The sequence below is a fragment of the Rhinoderma darwinii genome, chromosome 3 (genome assembly GCF_050947455.1).
Source record: "Rhinoderma darwinii isolate aRhiDar2 chromosome 3, aRhiDar2.hap1, whole genome shotgun sequence".
Lineage (NCBI taxonomy): Eukaryota > Metazoa > Chordata > Amphibia > Anura > Rhinodermatidae > Rhinoderma > Rhinoderma darwinii.
The window spans coordinates 3533900-3553694 of NC_134689.1; the positions used below are offsets into that span (position 1 = coordinate 3533900).

At 48.2% G+C, this 19795-nt stretch overlaps 1 protein-coding gene across 1 annotated transcript in view; it reads left to right on the top strand.

Annotated features, from left to right (window-relative positions):
- The window catches only part of MICAL3 (microtubule associated monooxygenase, calponin and LIM domain containing 3), a 66153-nt gene extending 50465 nt beyond the window's left edge, over nt 1-15688 (top strand). The window contains exons 31-37 of the mRNA XM_075855680.1: nt 1552-1659; nt 2187-2280; nt 7315-7365; nt 9625-9690; nt 11120-11219; nt 12171-12244; nt 12726-15688. Of these exons, the coding sequence (XP_075711795.1) occupies nt 1552-1659; nt 2187-2280; nt 7315-7365; nt 9625-9690; nt 11120-11219; nt 12171-12244; nt 12726-12910 (678 nt within the window). The 3' untranslated portion in view covers nt 12911-15688. The remainder of the gene's footprint in view (nt 1-1551; nt 1660-2186; nt 2281-7314; nt 7366-9624; nt 9691-11119; nt 11220-12170; nt 12245-12725) is intronic.
- The last annotated feature ends 4107 nt before the right edge of the window (nt 15689-19795 follow it).

Sequence of the window (19795 nt, forward strand, 5' to 3'; positions counted from 1 at the left end):
CAGCTTTTATATTTTCAGGGCAGGTTAGAAAACGAAAGCAATGCTTTTGTTGGTTGATATGAGACTCTGACAACCAATTAGAGTCCAGCTTTTATTTTTTGAAAATAAGGTGAGATCTGATTGGTTGCTTTCTGCAGTCCTCTGCTTGTTGTCTGCCTTGGTTTTTTGTATGTGCCGGGGAGGTTTTGCAGATTATTATTGATCTGTTGGATATAAAATAACCCAATAAATATTCGTCTTCTGTCCGTCTGTTAATATTTCTGCTCAGCCGTTGCTTCTGGGAAAGCTGGGTGACCGACATTTTAAGCCACACCTTCTTCCAGCCAAAAAACACCCCCAAAACAGACACGCCCCTTTTGTAATCCAATTTGCAAAAACGCGACCCCTTTTGTGGCACTGGACTGTCCCGCGAAAAATTCTGGACTATTTGCAAGTATGCAATGGCCGTCAATACCACATCTACAGGGGTGTCATGTATGAGGGGGGTCCATTCTATAGCTGTGTGAGCAGCAATGGCGGCCATATTGGATGTCACCCAGCTTTCCCAGAAACTGAAAGAACTGACCGACGAATATAATTTCACAGAATAAGACGACTCAAGGACTTTGCTCAAGTCTAAAATGGTTATCCATAATCCTCTGCAACACTCCCTGGCAGCCAATAAGAACTTTTTTCATTATTGTTTCATCGATTTTAATTTTCATTTGCTTTAACTTGATTAATTTGCTTGGTTTTCCCCCCTCGCGGTTTGTGTTGTCAGTCGGTCTATGTTCCCCATGCTCTGGCGTTCAGACGATCGTATTCATCAAAGGTAGTGACATCATTACGCTGCTAATCTCTCCATTCCATCTAATCTTTACCCTAACTGGTTAATACTGAGATCCTCTGCTCTTCTGTGGTAGTTACGGTTCTGGGGGTACAGAAGCTGCCGTCACCCCTCCCCCCTTTATATTTGCATGATGATATTTACCTTCCCGGTAGTCCTATATGACGTAGTAGGGATCAGACGCTGACGGGTTGTGCGGGTGGGGTAGTTGGGGGGGTGCAGCGGGTGGGATGTGGGGTAGTTGGGGGGGTGCAGCGGGTGGGATGCGGGGTAGTTGGGGGGGTGCAGTGGGTGGGGTGCGGGGTAGTTGGGGGGGGGGTGCAGTGGGTGGGGTGCGGGGTAGTTGGGGGGGGGGTGCAGTGGGTGGGGTGCGGGGTAGTTGGGGGGGGCTGCAGCGGGTGGGGTGCGGGGTAGTTAAGGGGGGTGGGGGGCGTGCAGCGGGTGGGATGCGGGGTAGTTGGGGGGGGTGCAGCGGGTGGGGTGCGGGGTAGTTGGGGGGGGTGCAGCGGGTGGGGTGTGTGGTAGTTGGGGGGGTGGGGGGGCGTGCAGCGGGTGGGATGCGGGGTAGTTGGGGGGGGGTGCGGAGTAGTTGGGGGGGGTGCAGCGGGTGTGATGCGGGGTAGTTGGGGGGGGGGGGGGTTTTGCGGCCGCTTCTTCTGGGATGCTGCCCTGTAGAATGGAGGTCACTTGTCTCTGGGGGTTTTCATGTCTTATTCACCCTACAGAAAACCTACACGGATGAGGAGCTGAACGCGAAGCTCACCAAGAGGGTGCAAAAAGCCGCACGGAGACAAGCCAAACAGGAGGAGCTGAAGAGACTGCACCGGGCGCAGGTAGGTGGCGCCAGGACCTGTAAAACCAAGAGGGTGTTTCAGGAAGACCCCGGCGGGCTGCACATAGTAGCGTCACATGGAAGGCTGTGTACGTAATACGAGGACATACCGGGTCTTACAGGGCAGTACTTCGTTCTGGCACATAGGGGGTGCTCCAAGCAGATAACATTCCTAACAGGGCATATAGGCAGGGGTTGTCCTAATAATGTGGGGGGGGGGGGGTAAAAAATAAAGCTTAATCATCACATCCTGAAAAGTTCTGCAACTTTAATATACTTTGTGTTTCACTTCTTCACTGTTTTCAATATCTCTGCTTGCTGTCAATGAATGGAAACATTAGCGTTTCAGTCTTTGTTAGAATCGCATCCAGTTTAGACAATCCTTTGTATCAGTAGTCCAGACTGAAACATTGTAGCAAACTAGACTAGATACATTGTAACAAACCCTCAGCTGTGAAAAGTATTAGGTCATGAGGGTCTCTAGTGGGGGCAGCCCTTTACTCCTGCTTATATGATATCTTCTTGCAGATAATTCAGCGGCAGCTGGAACAAGTGGAGGAGAAGCAGCGGCAGCTGGAGGAGCGGGGCGTGGCGGTGGAGAAAGCGCTCCGAGGAGAAGCCGGTAACTTTAATTTATTTTTTTTTGCTGTATTTTTGTACATTGGACCGTCCTGTTTACATTCTAGATAATTCTGCAGCCGAGCGTCCAGTGTAGATTGGGGTCCCTCCTTATATACTACGTATATACTAACCGTCGTCACTTTGTGTCAGTACATGTCTGGCGTCCCGCATCCTCCCTCTGATCCGTGTAGTCGTCTCCCCAGGTGACGCTTCCCTGTTAATAATCACGTCTAACAATTGACAAGAAATTACAATGATAATTAATAGCCTGTTTTCAGTTTCCTTAATTCTAGGGCCCTGTTCACACAGAGTATTTTGCAGGCAGATTTTGATCTGCCTGCACGTCTTTTGCCATGTTTTTCGCCCGCGGCCATTGAGCACCGCAGGCAAAAACGCTTTCTCTGCCTCCCATTGATGTCAATGGGAGATCAGAGACGTAAACGCCCGAAGATAGGGCATGTCGCTTCTTTTTCCGCGAGCTGGTTTTACCGCTCGCAAGGAAAAATACGCCTCCGCCTCTTTGAAATCAATGAGAGGCGTTTTCGTCCGTTTTTGGCTCATTTTTCGTGTCAAAAAACTCTGTGTGAACAGGGCCTAAGAATCCCATGTGTGAACACCGCGCCTGGAAAATATATGTTCCTCTCCTATATGTTATTGGATCAGTCCAGGGCCCTACAGACCGCAGACACAGAAACCAGTGGACAGAATAGACTGAAATCCTGCAGCCGCTCATCTCCCTGAGTAGTCATGTGTCTGAGGCGTGGGGTACAAGGTGCCTCAGGCCGCAGAAACATCCTAGTAAATAAACCGGCGTTATACGGAAAAACCCAGACCGCACAAGCTGGCTTCCTCCACTAGGGGGCGGGGTAGATACTTTTTCTTTTTATACTGTAATAGTTTGGCACTGTCATACATAAGCACAACGCAGATTCACGCGGCTGCCGCCAGGGGGCGCTCCGGTACCTGCACCTCAATAGTGCAGCACTTCCAGCAGAGCGGCACGTCCCCTTCGCTGCGCTATTCCTGCGTGGCTGGGGAGGAGCCGCAAATGTCATCAGTAAAGAGACCCTTTAAGGCCCAGCCGGCACCTAGTGCTACGGTTTGTCTCCCCATAGTCCGTGGGTTTGTCCAGCTATGTCTTTTCTCTGCCATCGTGCCCGTATTAGGTTGGCATGTTAATTTCATATATTCCTTTGGGATGTGATCGTGGCAGTGAGACAACAGGAGATGTCACTTTGTAGTCCAGACATAGTCGAGGTACAACTCCTATCATCTCTGGCTGCCCTGTTTATATCCGCTTATGTAGTGGTCTTGGAATAAGGGCCCATAGACACTGTACCGTATATGACCGCTCTGTGGCTTTACCAATATAAGCGCGGAATACAGACTGCAATCATCCGTCGTCTCCCCAGCACTAACTGATCATCTACTAGTCATTTCCTACAAATTTCAGTTTGCAAATAATTGTTGTCGTCCTTCGCCGCTTATTTATTGCCCGTGTGACGCCGCTTATTTATTGCCCGTGTGACGCCGCTTCTTCCAGTTCTTTGTGTTTAACTTTTTTGTTTTTTATTCTTCGATTCTACTTTATTTATACATAACCCGACTCACTCATGACCATCATTACCAGGTTTATGTTATAGACGTTTTCTGATACAGAACTGCAAACCCCCGGCATCACCTGGAATAGTCACAGCAGGGACAGGAGATGCTGCAAAAAAGCAAAGATAATTTCCTAGAACAAAAAAAATCAGCTCCTGTGTGTAGAAATTGTTTTACTTCCCCTTTCCCATCCCTTGGTTTAACTTGATGGACATGTGTCTTTTTTTCAACTGTACGAACAATGTAACTTCACGCAAGTGTTACATGATAACATTCTACTTCCTGCAGCCACCACTAGAGGGAGCTCACTACATACAGATACATACAGGTCCCATAGAGTTACATGATAACATTCTACTTCCTGCAGCCACCACTAGGGGGAGCTCACTACATACAGATACATACAGGTCCCATAGAGTTACATGATAACATTCTACTTCCTGCAGCTACCACTAGGGGGAGCTCACTACATACAGATACATACAGCTCCCATAGAGTTACATGATAACATTCTGCTGCCTGCAGTCACCACTAGGGGGAGCTCACTACATACAGATACATACAGCTCCCATAGAGTTACATGATAACATTCTACTTCCTGCAGCCACCACTAGGGGGAGCTCACTACATACAGATACATACAGCTCCCATAGAGTTACATAATGTTCTGCTGCCCGCAGTCACCACTAGGGGAGCTCACTACATACAGATATATACAGCTCCCATAGAGTTACATAATAGCATTCTATTGCTTGCTGCCACTAGGGGGAGCTCACTACATACAGATATATACAGCTCCCATAGTTACATGATAACATTCTGCTTCCTGCAGCCACCACTAGGGCGCGCTCACTACATGCAGATATATACATACATATATATACATACATACATATATATATATATACACACATACACACACAGCTCCCATAGTTACTTGATAATAGTCTGCTGCCTGCAGCCACCACTAGGGGGAGCTCAATGTATACATATTAATGCAGCTAGTATCGAATTCTAATGAGAGCTGTATAAATTCCTATGCAGTGAGCGCCCCCTAGTGGTGACTGCAGGCATCCTTATTGTATAATGTAACACTGGCTGTGTGAAGGAAAGCAGGGGTTTTGGAGCACTGTATCAGGAAGACTAAGCTCTGACCCTATGAAGATATATTATCATGTTGCTTGTGTGGTTTTTGTATTCGCTTCAAGGGCTTAAGAAAAATGTGGGCAAAAGACGTGTCAAACAATGCCGGCAGTTCAAAAATTCTGCCTGTCAAAAAAACTCTGTGTGAACTTACCCTCAAGTGTCCGGTGAAGAGGATCTTTGTTCCCTGTTTTTTACCCCATGTTTGAGTTCAGGGTCAGAATAGTCTATAGTTAAGGACGGGGCTTAGAGGATGATGAGGAGCCGTGTTATTGACCTTTCCTCACTTGGGTTCTATATATGATGTTGGATACATCGTGATACAAGCTGGAGATGATGGGAGTATTCCTCTCCATAGAGAGATCCGGCGCTAGGTGTGCGCTTCCTATCCGGCTGCCGCAGTCTTTCCATCTGTACTGTCCGCACAATGTGTTGCATGATGATGTCTCTGCCTGTTCTCTACTCGCTGTCTCTACTACTCTGGAACTTTCCTCATTGCTCATCTCTTGTATCTCATCTTCAGCTCACGCTGTTCTCCTGGGGTCCAGTCTTCTGGTGTCCCCTGAAACTCAAGCCTACATTAATCCTGTATTAACTAATGTCCCTGTGTCACACCACTCCCCTAAATGTAGTCCCTGATTTACCAAGCTCCCCCAGCGTTACCCCCTAACCTCCATCCCTGCCCCACCAACCTTACCCAACCGCCGTCCCTGCCCCACCAACCTTACCCAACCTCCATCCCTGCCCCACCAACCTTACCCAACCTCTGTCCCTGCCCCACCGACCTTACCCAACCTCTGTCCCTGCCCCACCAACCTTACCCAACCGCCGTCCCTGCCCCACCAGCCTTACCCAACCTCTGTCCCTGCCCCACCGACCTTACCCAACCTCCGTCCCTGCCCCACCAACCTTACCCAACCTCCGTCCCTGCCCCACCGACCTTACCCGACCTCCGTCCCTGCCCCACCGACCTTACCCGACCTCCGTCCCTGCCCCACCAACCTTACCCGACCTCCGTCCCTGCCCCACCAACCTTACCCGACCTCTGTCCCTTCCCCACCAACCTTACCCAACCTCTGTCCCTGCCCCACCGACCTTACCCAACCTCCGTCTCTGCCCCACCGACCTTACCCAACCTCCGTCTCTGCCCCACCGACCTTACCCAACCTCCGTCTCTGCCCCACCGACCTTACCCAACCTCCGTCCCTGCTCCACCGACCTTACCCGACCTCCATCTCTGCCCCACCAACCTTACCCGACCTCCGTCCCTGCCCCACCAACCTTACCCGACCTCCGTCCCTGCCCCACCAACCTCCGTCCCTGCCCCACCGACCTTACCCAACCTCCGTCTCTGCCCCACCGACCTTACCCTACCTCCGTCCCTGCTCCACCGACCTTACCCAACCTCCATCTCTGCCCCACCAACCTTACCCAACCTCCGTCCCTGCCCCACCGACCTCCGTCCCTGCCCCACCGACCTCCGTCCCTGCCCCACCGACCTCCGTCCCTGCCCCACCGACCTCCGTCCCTGCCCCACCGACCTCCGTCCCTGCCCCACCGACCTCCGTCCCTGCCCCACCGACCTCCGTCCCTGCCCCACCGACCTCCGTCCCTGCCCCACCGACCTCCGTCCCTGCCCCACCGACCTCCGTCCATGCCCCACCGACCTCCGTCCCTGCCCCACCGACCTCCGTCCCTGCCCCACCGACCTTACCCGACCTCCGTCTCTGCCCCACCGACCTTACCCGACCTCCGTCTCTGCCCCACCGACCTTACCCGACCTCCGTCTCTGCCCCACCGACCTTACCCGACCTCCGTCTCTGCCCCACCGACCTTACCCGACCTCCGTCCCTGCCCCACCGACCTCCGTCCCTGCCCCACCGACCTCCGTCCCTGCCCCACCGACCTCCGTCCCTGCCCCACCGACCTCCGTCCCTGCCCCACCGACCTCCGTCCCTGCCCCACCGACCTCCGTCCCTGCCCCACCGACCTTACCCGACCTCCGTCTCTGCCCCTCCGTCCCTGCCCCACCGACCTTACCCGACCTCCATCTTTGTTGCCTGCATCATAGACCAGCGTTTCTCCCACTAAACCTCCTTTCCAGTTTCCCCCACTGCTTTAGACCTCATCTCCCACCTTCACTCCTGCTTCGTGCCCCTTCCCATCCTTCATATTCTTCACCCTCCATCATTACATTAACCATTTCTTCTCCTCTCGCTCTCCTACTCTCTCTGTCTCTTGCTTTCTCTGTTGTCAATGCAATAACTCTCTTCACAATTCCTTATTATAGACTATTGGGGAGAGTCTTATTACAGTGACCTCATCGATTTGCACCTGGGTGGTACGTATGCCCAAATCACACCCCAATACTAACCTGCGTACTCCCCACCTGTTACACCTCCCTGTCTCCCACATGTTCCCCACCGTGACTCCCGGCATCGAAACAACAAGAAGAAATAGAGAGCGAAACATCCAGTAAAATAACGTCATTCACTCATGTTTCATCTGGTGCAGCCACTGCTGAGCCCTGTATCTAAGCCTATCATGTGTGGTACAGTCTGCTGAGCCATGTATCTAAGCCTATCATGTGTGATACTGTCTGCTGAGCTGTGTATCTAATCCTATCATGTGTGATACTGTCTGCTGAGCTGTGTATCTAATCCTATCATGTGTGATACTGTCTGCTGAGCCATGTATCTAATCCTATCATGTGTGATACTGTCTGCTGAGCCATGTATCTAATCCTATCATGTGTGATACTGTCTGCTGAGCCATGTATCTAATCCTATCATGTGTGATACTATCTGCTGAGCTGTGTATCCAATCCTGTCCTGTGTGATCATTTAATAATGGAATCATTCTGGGCTTTGCTATTGGAGCTGGCAGTAAATATAACTTGTTACCTTATTGGTTGACATTCAGTTGCGGCTGGACTGCAGGTATCGCCTGGTGAATGTAGCGGGGGAGGGGCATAATTTATTGTAAAGTTATTTAATCGTACGTGTAGCGCTCGGTTTAGTCCTTTACATCACATGTAATATTGCGCTCGCCTTATCACTGAGCCCGGAGCACTTGAACGATTCTTCTCCTTTAACCTCATATTCGCACCATGTTGTTTTTTAATTCAACTTTTTGTACTGATACATTTTATACTTTGTTTATAGCGGTCGGAGCTCCAAATCTAAATAAGGTTAAATTGTAAAATCCTATCTTCCTGCAGCCACCACTAGAGGGAGCTCACTTATTATTGAGTTCTATGTATAATCTGTCTTCAGTGAGCTCCCTCTAGTGGTGGCTGGCGGTAGACACCATTTTATCATGTAACTGTTTATGCAGGGGATTTGGAGCTCTGTATCAGAAAGATGGAGCTCCGACCGCTATAAACATATAGTATGAAATTGATCAGCGCGGAATTTTGTAGTGATTTAGATTAAAAATCCAATGGGGGGGACTTCATTATAAAGACTGGTGTTTCATACATTAGTCTTATTGTGAAACGCGCTGGCGTAAGATGCACCTGATCTATTAAGAGGCGCCGGCATCTCTGGTATCCATGCGCCAAAGTCAAATCTAACTGGCGTAGATTTGCCCTATAAGTAACGTCAATTTATTGGCCCATGGGTGGCCCCGCCCCTTACTAAGACCCGCCCCTTTTTAAATAAAAAAAAAGTGGCAAAGGCGGCGTAAAAATCTGTGTAGGGTGTCTAATAAGTTCCCTCTAATGTTTTCAGGGCTGAACATTCACTTTAAGTATTAAAGGGGTCATCCTGTAAAATAAAAGTGATGGGCGATCTTCAGGATAAGTAATCAATATCTGATCATCCTCGCCGATCAGCTGTTTGAGTGCTCCGGGAGCTCCGCCACCCCTTAATTTCGTGCACTGCTCTGCACTGTACAATGCCGACACATTGGTAGCAGCGGAGCTCCGTATTACAGCGCGCTCGCGTTTTGTTTTATTCACTTGAATGGGAGAACGCTGTAATATGGCGCTCCGCTGCTACCGATGTGTAGGTTGGACCCCCACGATCAGATATTGATTGCTTATCCTGAGGATAGGTCATCTGCTTTATTTCATTGGACGGCCCCTTTAACGTTGTGGCGCTTCAAACACTGGATTCTGGACTCTTGGAAGTCTCTGGGGGACTAAATATCCCAAAAATTAACATTTGGTTTCAAAATTGTCTTTTTTTTTTTTATACCTTAAATTCTGTTGTATTTCAGCGTTTGTTTTGTTCGGTCTGTTGTACACTTTGCAGCCTGTAGGTGTCGCCGTCTGACCAGTCAAGATGGCCGACACCTTCCATAGCTTATTAAAGACACAAAATTTCACCTGTTGAGACCCCAAATCTAGGAAATATGAGACAGTCATTAACTAGCGGAAGGCTCGGCCCGCAGGGGTTACTCAGCAGGTGTCATATTTTGTGGCCCGTTTTTGGGTCTGTTTTCCTACGTCGTCTTCTTGCTGTTTCCTGCTCTCACTCTTTTGTACTTTCTGCTTTTTCCCTGTTTTGTTTGTCGTCCCCCCTCCCCCATTTTCACTCCCTGCCGTTCTGTTTTTCTGCCTCCACCATCTTTTTGCCCCATATGTCATTCTCTCAAGTTGATCCCATTGTGGGGACTCCGCGCCGCAGACCTATCTCCTTCTGCCCTTGCTGTGTCCACGAAGGTAACGTAGCTTCCTGTCACATCCCGGCTGGCTCGCCAACTCATCAATGAACCCAACGCCCCCGATCTTCCCCTTCCATGCCTGCTCCCGCCCGCCCGGCTGCTGCTTGTTACATCGCTGCATGACCGGCACCACGCCTCACAACTCATAAATGTCATTTCCACCGGTCGGACGTCTTCGCTTCTCTGCGCTGTGGTTGTGTCTTTGCTGTGGACTTGGTGTTTTGCTTTCTCCTTGAGGTGTCTGTAAAGAAGACGGTGCTGCCTCCCACTGTTACTAAAGGGTTAATGTGACGTGGCGGGGGTCCTGTTAGTGGGGTACACCCCCTGCGCTGTCCCGTTTCCAGTCATTGGTGGATCTTATGTCTGCGGGGGACGGATCCTCATCGTTCTGTCTTCACCTCGTTCACTTAAACTTCTTCTTTTCTTACATTTTATCTTTTTCTGACGTTTTATTCTTTATTTTGAGCACAATTATAACTTATAATATCCGGATATCCCCCAAATATAAACGAAGGACGAGGCGATAAGACCATTTTATAGCATAACCAATGAAAGTTCGGATCACTTAGAAACGTTCCCGTAGCATCTGTTGCTCTCTGTTGTCAGCCGGTTGTTGTCTGTTTTTGTGTTTTTTTTCTTTTTATTTACTCTGCTCGACTACAATCTGGGTTCTGGTTTTTACAGGAAAAAAAATTAAAATATCTGAAAATATTTACAATTCTAAAACTTGACGGCGATGATCCAGATGATCGCGCCGCAGCGGATCGATTACACTTCCTGTCGATTTTTACATTTCACTTTTCATAAAGAGGAAACGTTACCGCGGTTATTTCTCTTCTTTCGCCGCTCCCCCGTATCTCGCCTCAGGTTTTGTGGTGTTGCCGGCAGGGATCAGACTATTCTCTGAGTGTCCGGGCCCGGCAGGGATGGGGTTGATGTCGTGGTTGTGGCGTTTCATTCCTCCCCCCCCCCCACCCCCCCACCCCCCCGTTTGCTTAATTTTGTCGATTCAAAACGATCGGAAAAGACTGGAAGTTACTTGTATGTGATGAAGAAGGCGCCGGTTCCCACGTACGGCTGGTAGATCGAGTCCAGGGGGCTGATACTTTTGCAATATATAAAGAGATAGTAATCCGTATAATCCCGCGGCCGTTCCTGGTACAGTTAGAGCAGAGCTGGCGCGCGGCGGAGCGGACTGATCATTGCGGGTCAGTGTTTAGGTGCCGGCGTCTCTGCAGGTATTAGATCCCGGTGTGTCCTCCCACTGAGCGAGACCCCCTATATGGACGGTGGCGCCCCCTCCTGTCTGCTCTGCTTGGAACCGCCCCCCATGTTTGGCTTTGTGGTGTTTTTTTATTTTCATTTGCTCCATTGCGTTTTTCCACCGATCCCGGACTCCGGATGATAACGACGTGCGTCTATTACAGGAATGGGCAAGAAGGACGACCCCAAACTGATGCAGGAATGGTTCCGACTAGTGCAGGAGAAGAACGCGCTGGTCCGATACGAGTCTGAGCTGATGATTTTGTAAGTTATTAAATACCAGTAAGATGTATCTAAGCCTTTCATGTGTGATACTGTCTGCTGAGCTGTGTATCTAATCCTATCATGTGTGATACTGTCTGCTGAGCTGTGTATCTAAGCCTTTCATGTGTGATACTGTCTGCTGAGCTGTGTATCTAATCCTATCATGTGTGATACTGTCTGCTGAGCTGTGTATCTAAGCCTTTCATGTGTGATACTGTCTGCTGAGCTGTGTATCTAATCCTATCATGTGTGATACTGTCTGCTGAGCTGTGTATCTAAGCCTTTCATGTGTGATACTGTCTGCTGAGCTGTGTATCTAAGCCTTTCATGTGTGATACTGTCTGCTGAGCTGTGTATCTAATCCTATCATGTGTGATACTGTCTGCTGAGCTGTGTATCTAAGCCTTTCATGTGTGATACTGTCTGCTGAGCTGTGTATCTAATCCTATCATGTGCGATACTGTCTGCTGAGCTGTGTATCTAATCCCATCATGTGTGATACTGTCTGCTGAGCTGTGTATCTAATCCTATCATGTGCGATACTGTCTGCTGAGCTGTGTATCTAATCCCATCATGTGTGATACTGTCTGCTGAGCCGTGTATCTAATCCTATCATGTGTGATACTGTCTGCTGAGCTGTGTATCTAATCCGATCATGTGTGATACTGTCTGCTGAGCTGTGTATCTAATCCTATCCTGTGTGATACTGTCTGCTGAGCGTGTATCTAATCCTATCCTGTGTGATACTGTCTGCTGAGCGTGTATCTAATCCTATCCTGTGTGATACTGTCTGCTGAGCTGTGTATCTAATCCTATCATGTGGGATACTGTCTGCTGAGCTGTGTATCTAATCCTATCATGTGGGATACTGTCTGCTGAGCCGTGTATCTAATCCTACGCTGTAAGTCTTCTGTAGTTCTGGATTATGATGAGATTTCCTTGTCTCGTCAGCGCCCGGGAGTTGGAGTTGGAGGATCGGCAGAGTCGTCTACAGCAGGAGCTGCGGGAGAGAATGGCGGTGGAGGGTGAGTTAGAACGATCGTTCTCAGGATCTTTATAATACAATCTTATAACCTGACGTGTTCGTCATGCCGGGACCCCCGAAACTGATATATTATAATAAAATTGGCGCATCTGTAACTTTTAACTGAGACAATACTAAAAGTATTCTGGGAATGTTGTCAGAGCTCCTAGACTCACGATTGGCTGAGAGATGGTCTTCATAAGAGATTAGTCCTTACTGAGGGGACTTTATATAGACTGAATCTGCTTCCGTGTTTCGGTTGTGGGGCGGAGCTTACAATAGGATGGCCCCGCCCCTTCCATTAATCCTGCTTTATCCCCAGCGTCCATGACTCTCATTGTACCGTGGAGTGATCATACAGGTGCGGCCGCCTCTCCGGGACAGGACCCGGCGGCCCGTACTGGGGACCCGGCGGCCCGTACTGGGGACCCGGCGGCCCATACTGGGGACCCTACTCATTGTTTTTGTTTTTTTACCCGCAGACCAACTGAAGAACGAGCAGGAGCTCTCGGACGAGAAGAGGATCCTCAACGAGATGCTGGACGTGGTGGAGCAGCGAGACGCACTGGTGGCGCTGCTGGAGGAGCAGCGACTGCGCGAGAAGGAGGAAGACAAGGACCTGGAGGAAGTGATGTTATCTAAAGGCTACAACCTGAACTGGTCCTGAGGTCCCTCATCCTCCTGACGTGCTGCTCCAGAAGCTGGTGACCCCCCCCCCCCCCCCCCCCCCCCCGCAATGATGGGGGGAGTAGTTTGTCTTACACATGGGGGTCAGCACAGCACTGCCTTGATGAGGTTCTTCCCATGGAGATGTTACATGAACCCGTTAACCCTTGCACGGCACTTTAAAGTGCGTCGCCGCAGATAACGGTGGAAAAGTTACCGACGAGTCATTGTAAGGGAGTTGTTTTATTTTCGTATACAGTACGCCACTGAAGTTCAGCGCCGCGGTCTCTATCCAGGTTTACAATACGCTGCCATGTACGGTGGTGCCGGGCCCGGGCCACGTGTTACTAACCCCCCCCCCGTCACGGTCTGACCGCTTCGTCGTGGACAATGGAGAAGTGATCGTTCACTTGCAGTTGGGGTATTTGGCCACTAGGTGGCCCCTCAGTTACGTTTTTCTGGCTGTCGTCCTCTCCATAGAAGATGTTAAAGGAACATCGTACGTGATTTTAATGTTTTATTTTAAGATGCCCGAACCGTGGACCGGCCGCTGATAACGGGCGCGTGATTCATCCCGAAGTACAAGGTTGTCACGTGACAACATTTAAGGGGCCGGCGCTAAAAATCCTCCCCCCGGTTAGTTCCGTTCTCCCAGGTTGAGCTGCGCAGTCGCACGCAACACTCTGCGATTGTATCCCGCGCGATCCACGTGAGTGCAGACGAGATATGCGGCGGTTTTTAATCCTCGTTTCCTTTTTAACCCCTGGGAGGACTAAACAGCGATATCGAGACTGTTCTCTCCACAGGACCCTGCGTTCTCTTGAAAGTTCCTCGTTCTTCCGTCATGACCTTATCGCGCAGGGCGGCCATTTTTTAATTAATGTTATATAAACGTTGGGGTATCCGCGCCTGCACTGTGGGAAAGGCCACGAAAAATGTAGGGTCTGATGCCGCTTATAATGTATGTAGAGCGGCTCAGATGCCCAGAACAACCAATCAAATTCCATCTCTGAAATCCGGTTGTCTGGAGGAGTTTACACACATGAGTCGGTCTCGGCCAATAATAATTGTCGTTGATGGGCGTGTCACAGTATCTGAGTTTTCTATTGGTCTGTTTAAACGACTGAATCTATGGAATTGACAATGTCTGAAAATAAGAGCAATACGGCCGCAGGTCTCGCCAGTCCCGTTTTTAAAGGGGCGGATCTTGTTTTTTTTTTTTTACAGTTCCCAATAAGCCTGCTGCATTGTAAGATACAACTGAATGTCTTCACGTTTCTGAGGCCTCGTCACCTTTATTTTTTATGTTACATAGTAAATAATTCGCTGCCGGCGTTCGTCACGTGACCTGCTGTCTTTGCACCAATGGTTTCTGGGTATTCAGGCGCAATAACCACCAACATCGCAAATCTTCCGAACCATAAAATAACATAAATATATATATATATACCTGGTGAGTCAAAAATCAGGAGCGTGACCCCTTACAATGTGAACTGACAGTTGGGTTCAAGATGGCGGAGGAGTATGGTAACCCACGTCGCGATTCACCGGTCTGGTATATAATGATGAGATTTTTTGGACATTAAAGGGGCAGGCCGTCTCTAGAGATCAGACAAAAGCTGAAAGACAATTAAAGGGCCATTCACATGAAATGTTTATTACCTAGAGAGGGGTTTGGCGCTCTGTACACGGTCGCCGTCTGCGGTGTATATATATATATACACGATCATGTTTGGCTGGATTTCCCCTTTAAAGGGCCGGCTCCTGACTTTTGACTCGCCCGGTCTTTATGTTCTGTAGGAATCACCATGAGATCACATGACGTTAATGACGCGACGGTCAATCGGACTTTTACGAATATGCAAATCTTTTGTTAGCGTTGCCGGGTTACCAGAGCGCTGCCGCTTCCTTTAGATACCAGAGAGTCCCGTCTGGTAGGTTGTTTTCTTTTTTTTTTTGTTCTTTTGACCGTTTATTGATTGTAATATCGGTGAGATGTTCGTCCCCTGATCGCGGCGGACGTTCTCCGTCACTATGGAGTTTGGTCGTGTGATGGTTTGAGTTAGGACAGCGCGGCGCCCCCTAGCTGATACCTCTATTAATGGGACGGTGATCCAGGTGTAAAACATTATAAATCACAGACAAGCCGGCGATCATTGCGCGATTAACCCTTTCCTCGCTACACTGGCCGCCTCACCCAGCCAGGGTTACAGGAGAATGGATCGGCCCAATTCCAGGTCTGCCGGTACCGATCCACCCCTCATCAGGTCATGTTTGGTGAATTTTTGGCGCTTCGCCCTTGATTCGCCAGTCTCCTATGAGTTGGTGAATCCGGCGGATCCGTTTTTTCCTCGCTATCCCTGGCGTTCACACGAAAAGTTTATAGATGATTTTTATAGAGGTTTTTTTCTGCTGTATTTCGTGTTTCGACGTAACACATTCGGAAGCCATGACGCCTGCTGCTCTGCCCAACCCCCGACCAACCAGAGGGTTCTGTTCACAATGGTCTATCTGCGTGTTGGAGGGGGAGCGACGTCCACCGCTCTAAGAGGGGCTCCTCTGGGCACCCGGTCACTTGTTGGTGACCCCCTGCCTCCGTGCCCAGGTGGGCATCCCCAGGCTCCTCCCCTTCGTGTCACTGGTTTTGGTCGCATCGCCCTGAGAATCTGCGCAGACACTGTTATCACTTTGGTTTCTTTTTTTTTTTTTTCAATTAACTTATTTTTTAATACTTGAAAGAAGAGTTTTGCTGTTTTATATATAAAGGTTCAGAAGCGAATTCTGTGTCCTGTCTCTTTAATTATTTCCTTTCCTGATATAACTTTACTGCTGCGTGGAGGAGGGGAAGCTGCAACCGAATGACCGACCTGAAGTTTCCTATCATTGGGTAACGTTACAGATCCTCTACTGCTGTGTCCCCATGACAACACTCCCTGTTCTGCTGGTTCAGCACAGACATAAATCGCTATCCACATCAATGTCCACAATTAAGGTGCCTTGCCAAAATATTCACCCCTTTTGGTGGTTTTCTTGTTTTTGGTTTTTCTTGCATTACAACCTTCACTCAAATGGTACAAACCCCCAAATACCATTTTAATCCAACGTGTCAAATATCAGAGGAGAGAATAAGCCCTGAAAATGTTTCCTGGGAAATAACAGTTGTGAGGATCAATAATCTGCAGTAAAACAGGTCAGGGGTGTAATAATCTGCAGAATTTATCACTATGTACCTGTCAGGAGGTAGAGGAGCAATGTTCTGCAGATCTGTAGAGAGGTCAGTGGTGTAATAATCTGCAGGATATATCACTATGTATCTGTCAGGAGGTAGAGGAGTGATGTTCTGCAGATCTGTAGAGAGGTCAGTGGTGTAATAATCTGCAGGATATATCACTATGTATCTGTCAGGAGGTAGAGGAGCAATGTTCTGCAGATCTGTAGAGAGGTCAGTGGTGTAATAATCTGCAGGATATATCACTATGTATCTGTCAGGAGGTGGAGGAGCAATGTCCTGCAGATCTGTAGAGAGGTCAGTGGTGTAATAATCTGCAGGATATATCACTATGTATCTGTCAGGAGGTAGAGGAGCAATGTTCTGCAGATCTGTAGAGAGGTCAGTGGTGTAATAATCTGCAGGATATATCACTATGTATCTGTCAGGAGGTAGAGGAGCGATGTTCTGCAGATCTGTAGAGAGGTCAGTGGTGTAATAATCTGCAGGATATATCACTATGTATCTATCAGGAGGTAGAGGAGCAATGTTCTGCAGATCTGTAGAGAGGTCAGTGGTGTAATAATCTGCAGGATATATCACTATGTATCTGTCAGGAGGTAGAGGAGCAATGTTCTGCAGATCTGTAGAGAGGTCAGTGGTGTAATAATCTGCAGGATATATCACTATGTATCTGTCAGGAGGTAGAGGAGCAATGTTCTGCAGATCTGTAGAGAGGTCAGTGGTGTAATAATCTGCAGGATATATCGCTATGTATCTGTCAGGATGTGGAGGAGCAATGTTATGCAGATCTGTAGAGAGGTCAGTGGTGTAATAATCTGCAGGATATATCACTATGTATCTGTCAGCAGGAGGAGGAGCGATGTTCTGCAGATCTGTAGAGAGGTCAGTGGTGTAATAATCTGCAGGATATATCACTATGTATCAGTCAGGAGGTAGAGGAGCGATGTTCTGCAGATCTGTAGAGAGGTCAGTGGTGTAATAATCTGCAGGATATATCACTATGTATCTGTCAGGAGGTAGAGGAGCAATGTTCTGCAGATCAGTAGAGAGGTCAGTGGTGTAATAATCTGCAGGATATATCACTATGTATCTGTCAGGAGGTAGAGGAGCGATGTTCTGCAAATCTCTAGAGGTCAGTGGTGTAATAATCTGCAGAATATATCACTATGTATCTGTCAGGATGTGGAGGAGCAATGTTCTGCAGATCTGTAGAGAGGTCAGTGGTGTAATAATCTGCAGCATATATCCCTATGTATCTGTCAGGAGGTGGAGGAGCAATGTTCTGCAGATCTGTAGAGAGGACAGTGGTGTAATAATCTGCAGGATATATCACTATGTACCTGTCAGGAGGTAGAGGAGCGATGTTCTGCAGAGAGGTCAGTGGTGTAATAATCTGCAGGATATATCACTATGTATCTGTCAGGAGGTAGAGGAGCAATGTTCTGCAGATCAGTAGAGAGGTCAGTGGTGTAATAATCTGCAGGATATATCACTATGTATCTGTCAGGAGGTGGAGGAGCAATGTTCTGCAGATCTGTAGAGGTCAGTGGTGTAATAATCTGCAGGATATATCACTGTATCTGTTAGGAGGTAGAGGAGCAATGTTCTGCAGATCTGTAGAGAGGACAGTGGTGTAATAATCTGCAGGATATATCACTATGTATCTGTCAGGAGGTAGAGGAGCAATGTTCTGCAGATCTGTAGAGAGGTCAGTGGTGTAATAATCTGCAGCATATATCCCTATGTATCTGTCAGGAGGTGGAGGAGCAATGTTCTGCAGATCTGTAGAGAGGACAGTGGTGTAATAATCTGCAGGATATATCACTATGTATCTGTCAGGAGGTGGAGGAGCAATGTTCTGCAGATCTGTAGAGAGGTCAGTGGTGTAATAATCTGCAGAATATATCACTATGTGTCTGTCAGGAGGTAGAGGAGCGATGTTCTGCAGATCTGTAGAGAGGTCAGTGGTGTAATAATCTGCAGGATATATCACTATGTATCTGTCAGGAGGTGGAGGAGCGATGTTCTGCAGATCTGTAGAGAGGTCAGTGGTGTAATAATCTGCAGGATATATCACTATGTACCTGTCAGGAGGTAGAGGAGCGATGTTCTGCAGATCTGTAGAGAGGTCAGTGGTGTAATAATCTGCAGAATATATCACTATGTATCTGTCAGGAGGTAGAGGAGCAATGTTCTGCAGATCTGTAGAGAGGTCAGTGGTGTAATAATCTGCAGGATATATCACTATGTATCTGTCAGGAGGTAGAGGAGCAATGTTCTGCAGATCTGTAGAGAGGTCAGTGGTGTAATAATCTGCAGGATATATCGCTATGTATCTGTCAGGAGGTAGAGGAGCAATGTTCTGTAGAGAGGTCAGTGGTGTAATAATCTGCAGGATATATCACTATGTATCTGTCAGGAGGTAGAGGAGCAATGTTCTGCAGATCTGTAGAGGTCAGTGGTGTAATAATCTGCAGGATATATCACTATGTATCTGTCAGGAGGTGGAGGAGCAATGTTCTGCAGATCTGTAGAGAGGTCAGTGGTGTAATAATCTGCAGGATATATCACTATGTATCTGTCAGGAGGTGGAGGAGCGATGTTCTGCAGATCTGTAGAGAGGTCAGTGGTGTAATAATCTGCAGGATATATCACTATGTATCTGTCAGGAGGTAGAGGAGCGATGTTCTGCAGATCTGTAGAGAGGTCAGTGGTGTAATAATCTGCAGGATATATCACTATGTATCTGTCAGGAGGTGGAGGAGCAATGTTCTGCAGATCTGTAGAGAGGTCAGTGGTGTAATAATCTGCAGGATATATCACTATGTATCTGTCAGGAGGTGGAGGAGCGATGTTCTGCAGATCTGTAGAGAGGTCATTGGTGTAATAATCTGCAGGATATATCACTATGTATCTGTCAGGAGGTAGAGGAGCGATGTTCTGCAGATCTGTAGAGAGGTCAGTGGTGTAATAATCTGCAGGATATATCACTATGTATCTGTCAGGAGGAGGAGGAGCGATGTTCTGCAGATCTGTAGAGAGGTCAGTGGTGTAATAATCTGCAGGATATATCACTATGTATCTGTCAGGAGGTAGAGGAGCAATGTTCTGCAGATCTCTAGAGAGGTCAGTGGTGTAATAATCTGCAGGATATATCACTATGTATCTGTCAGGAGGAGGAGGAGCAATGTTCTGCAGATCTGTAGAGAGGACAGTGGTGTAATAATCTGCAGGATATATCACTATGTATCTGTCAGGAGGTAGAGGAGCAATGTTCTGCAGATCTGTAGAGAGGTCAGTGGTGTAATAATCTGCAGGATATATCACTATGTATCTGTCAGGAGGTGGAGGAGCGATGTTCTGCAGATCTGTAGAGAGGTCAGTGGTGTAATAATCTGCAGGATATATCACTATGTATATGTCAGGAGGTAGAGGAGCAATGTTCTGCAGATCTGTAGAGAGGTCAGTGGTGTAATAATCTGCAGGATATATCACTATGTATCTGTCAGGAGGTAGAGGAGCAATGTTCTGCAGATCTGTAGAGAGGTCAGTGGTGTAATAATCTGCAGGATATATCACTGTATCTGTCAGGAGGTAGAGGAGCAATGTTCTGCAGATCTGTAGAGAGGTCAGTGGTGTAATAATCTGCAGGAT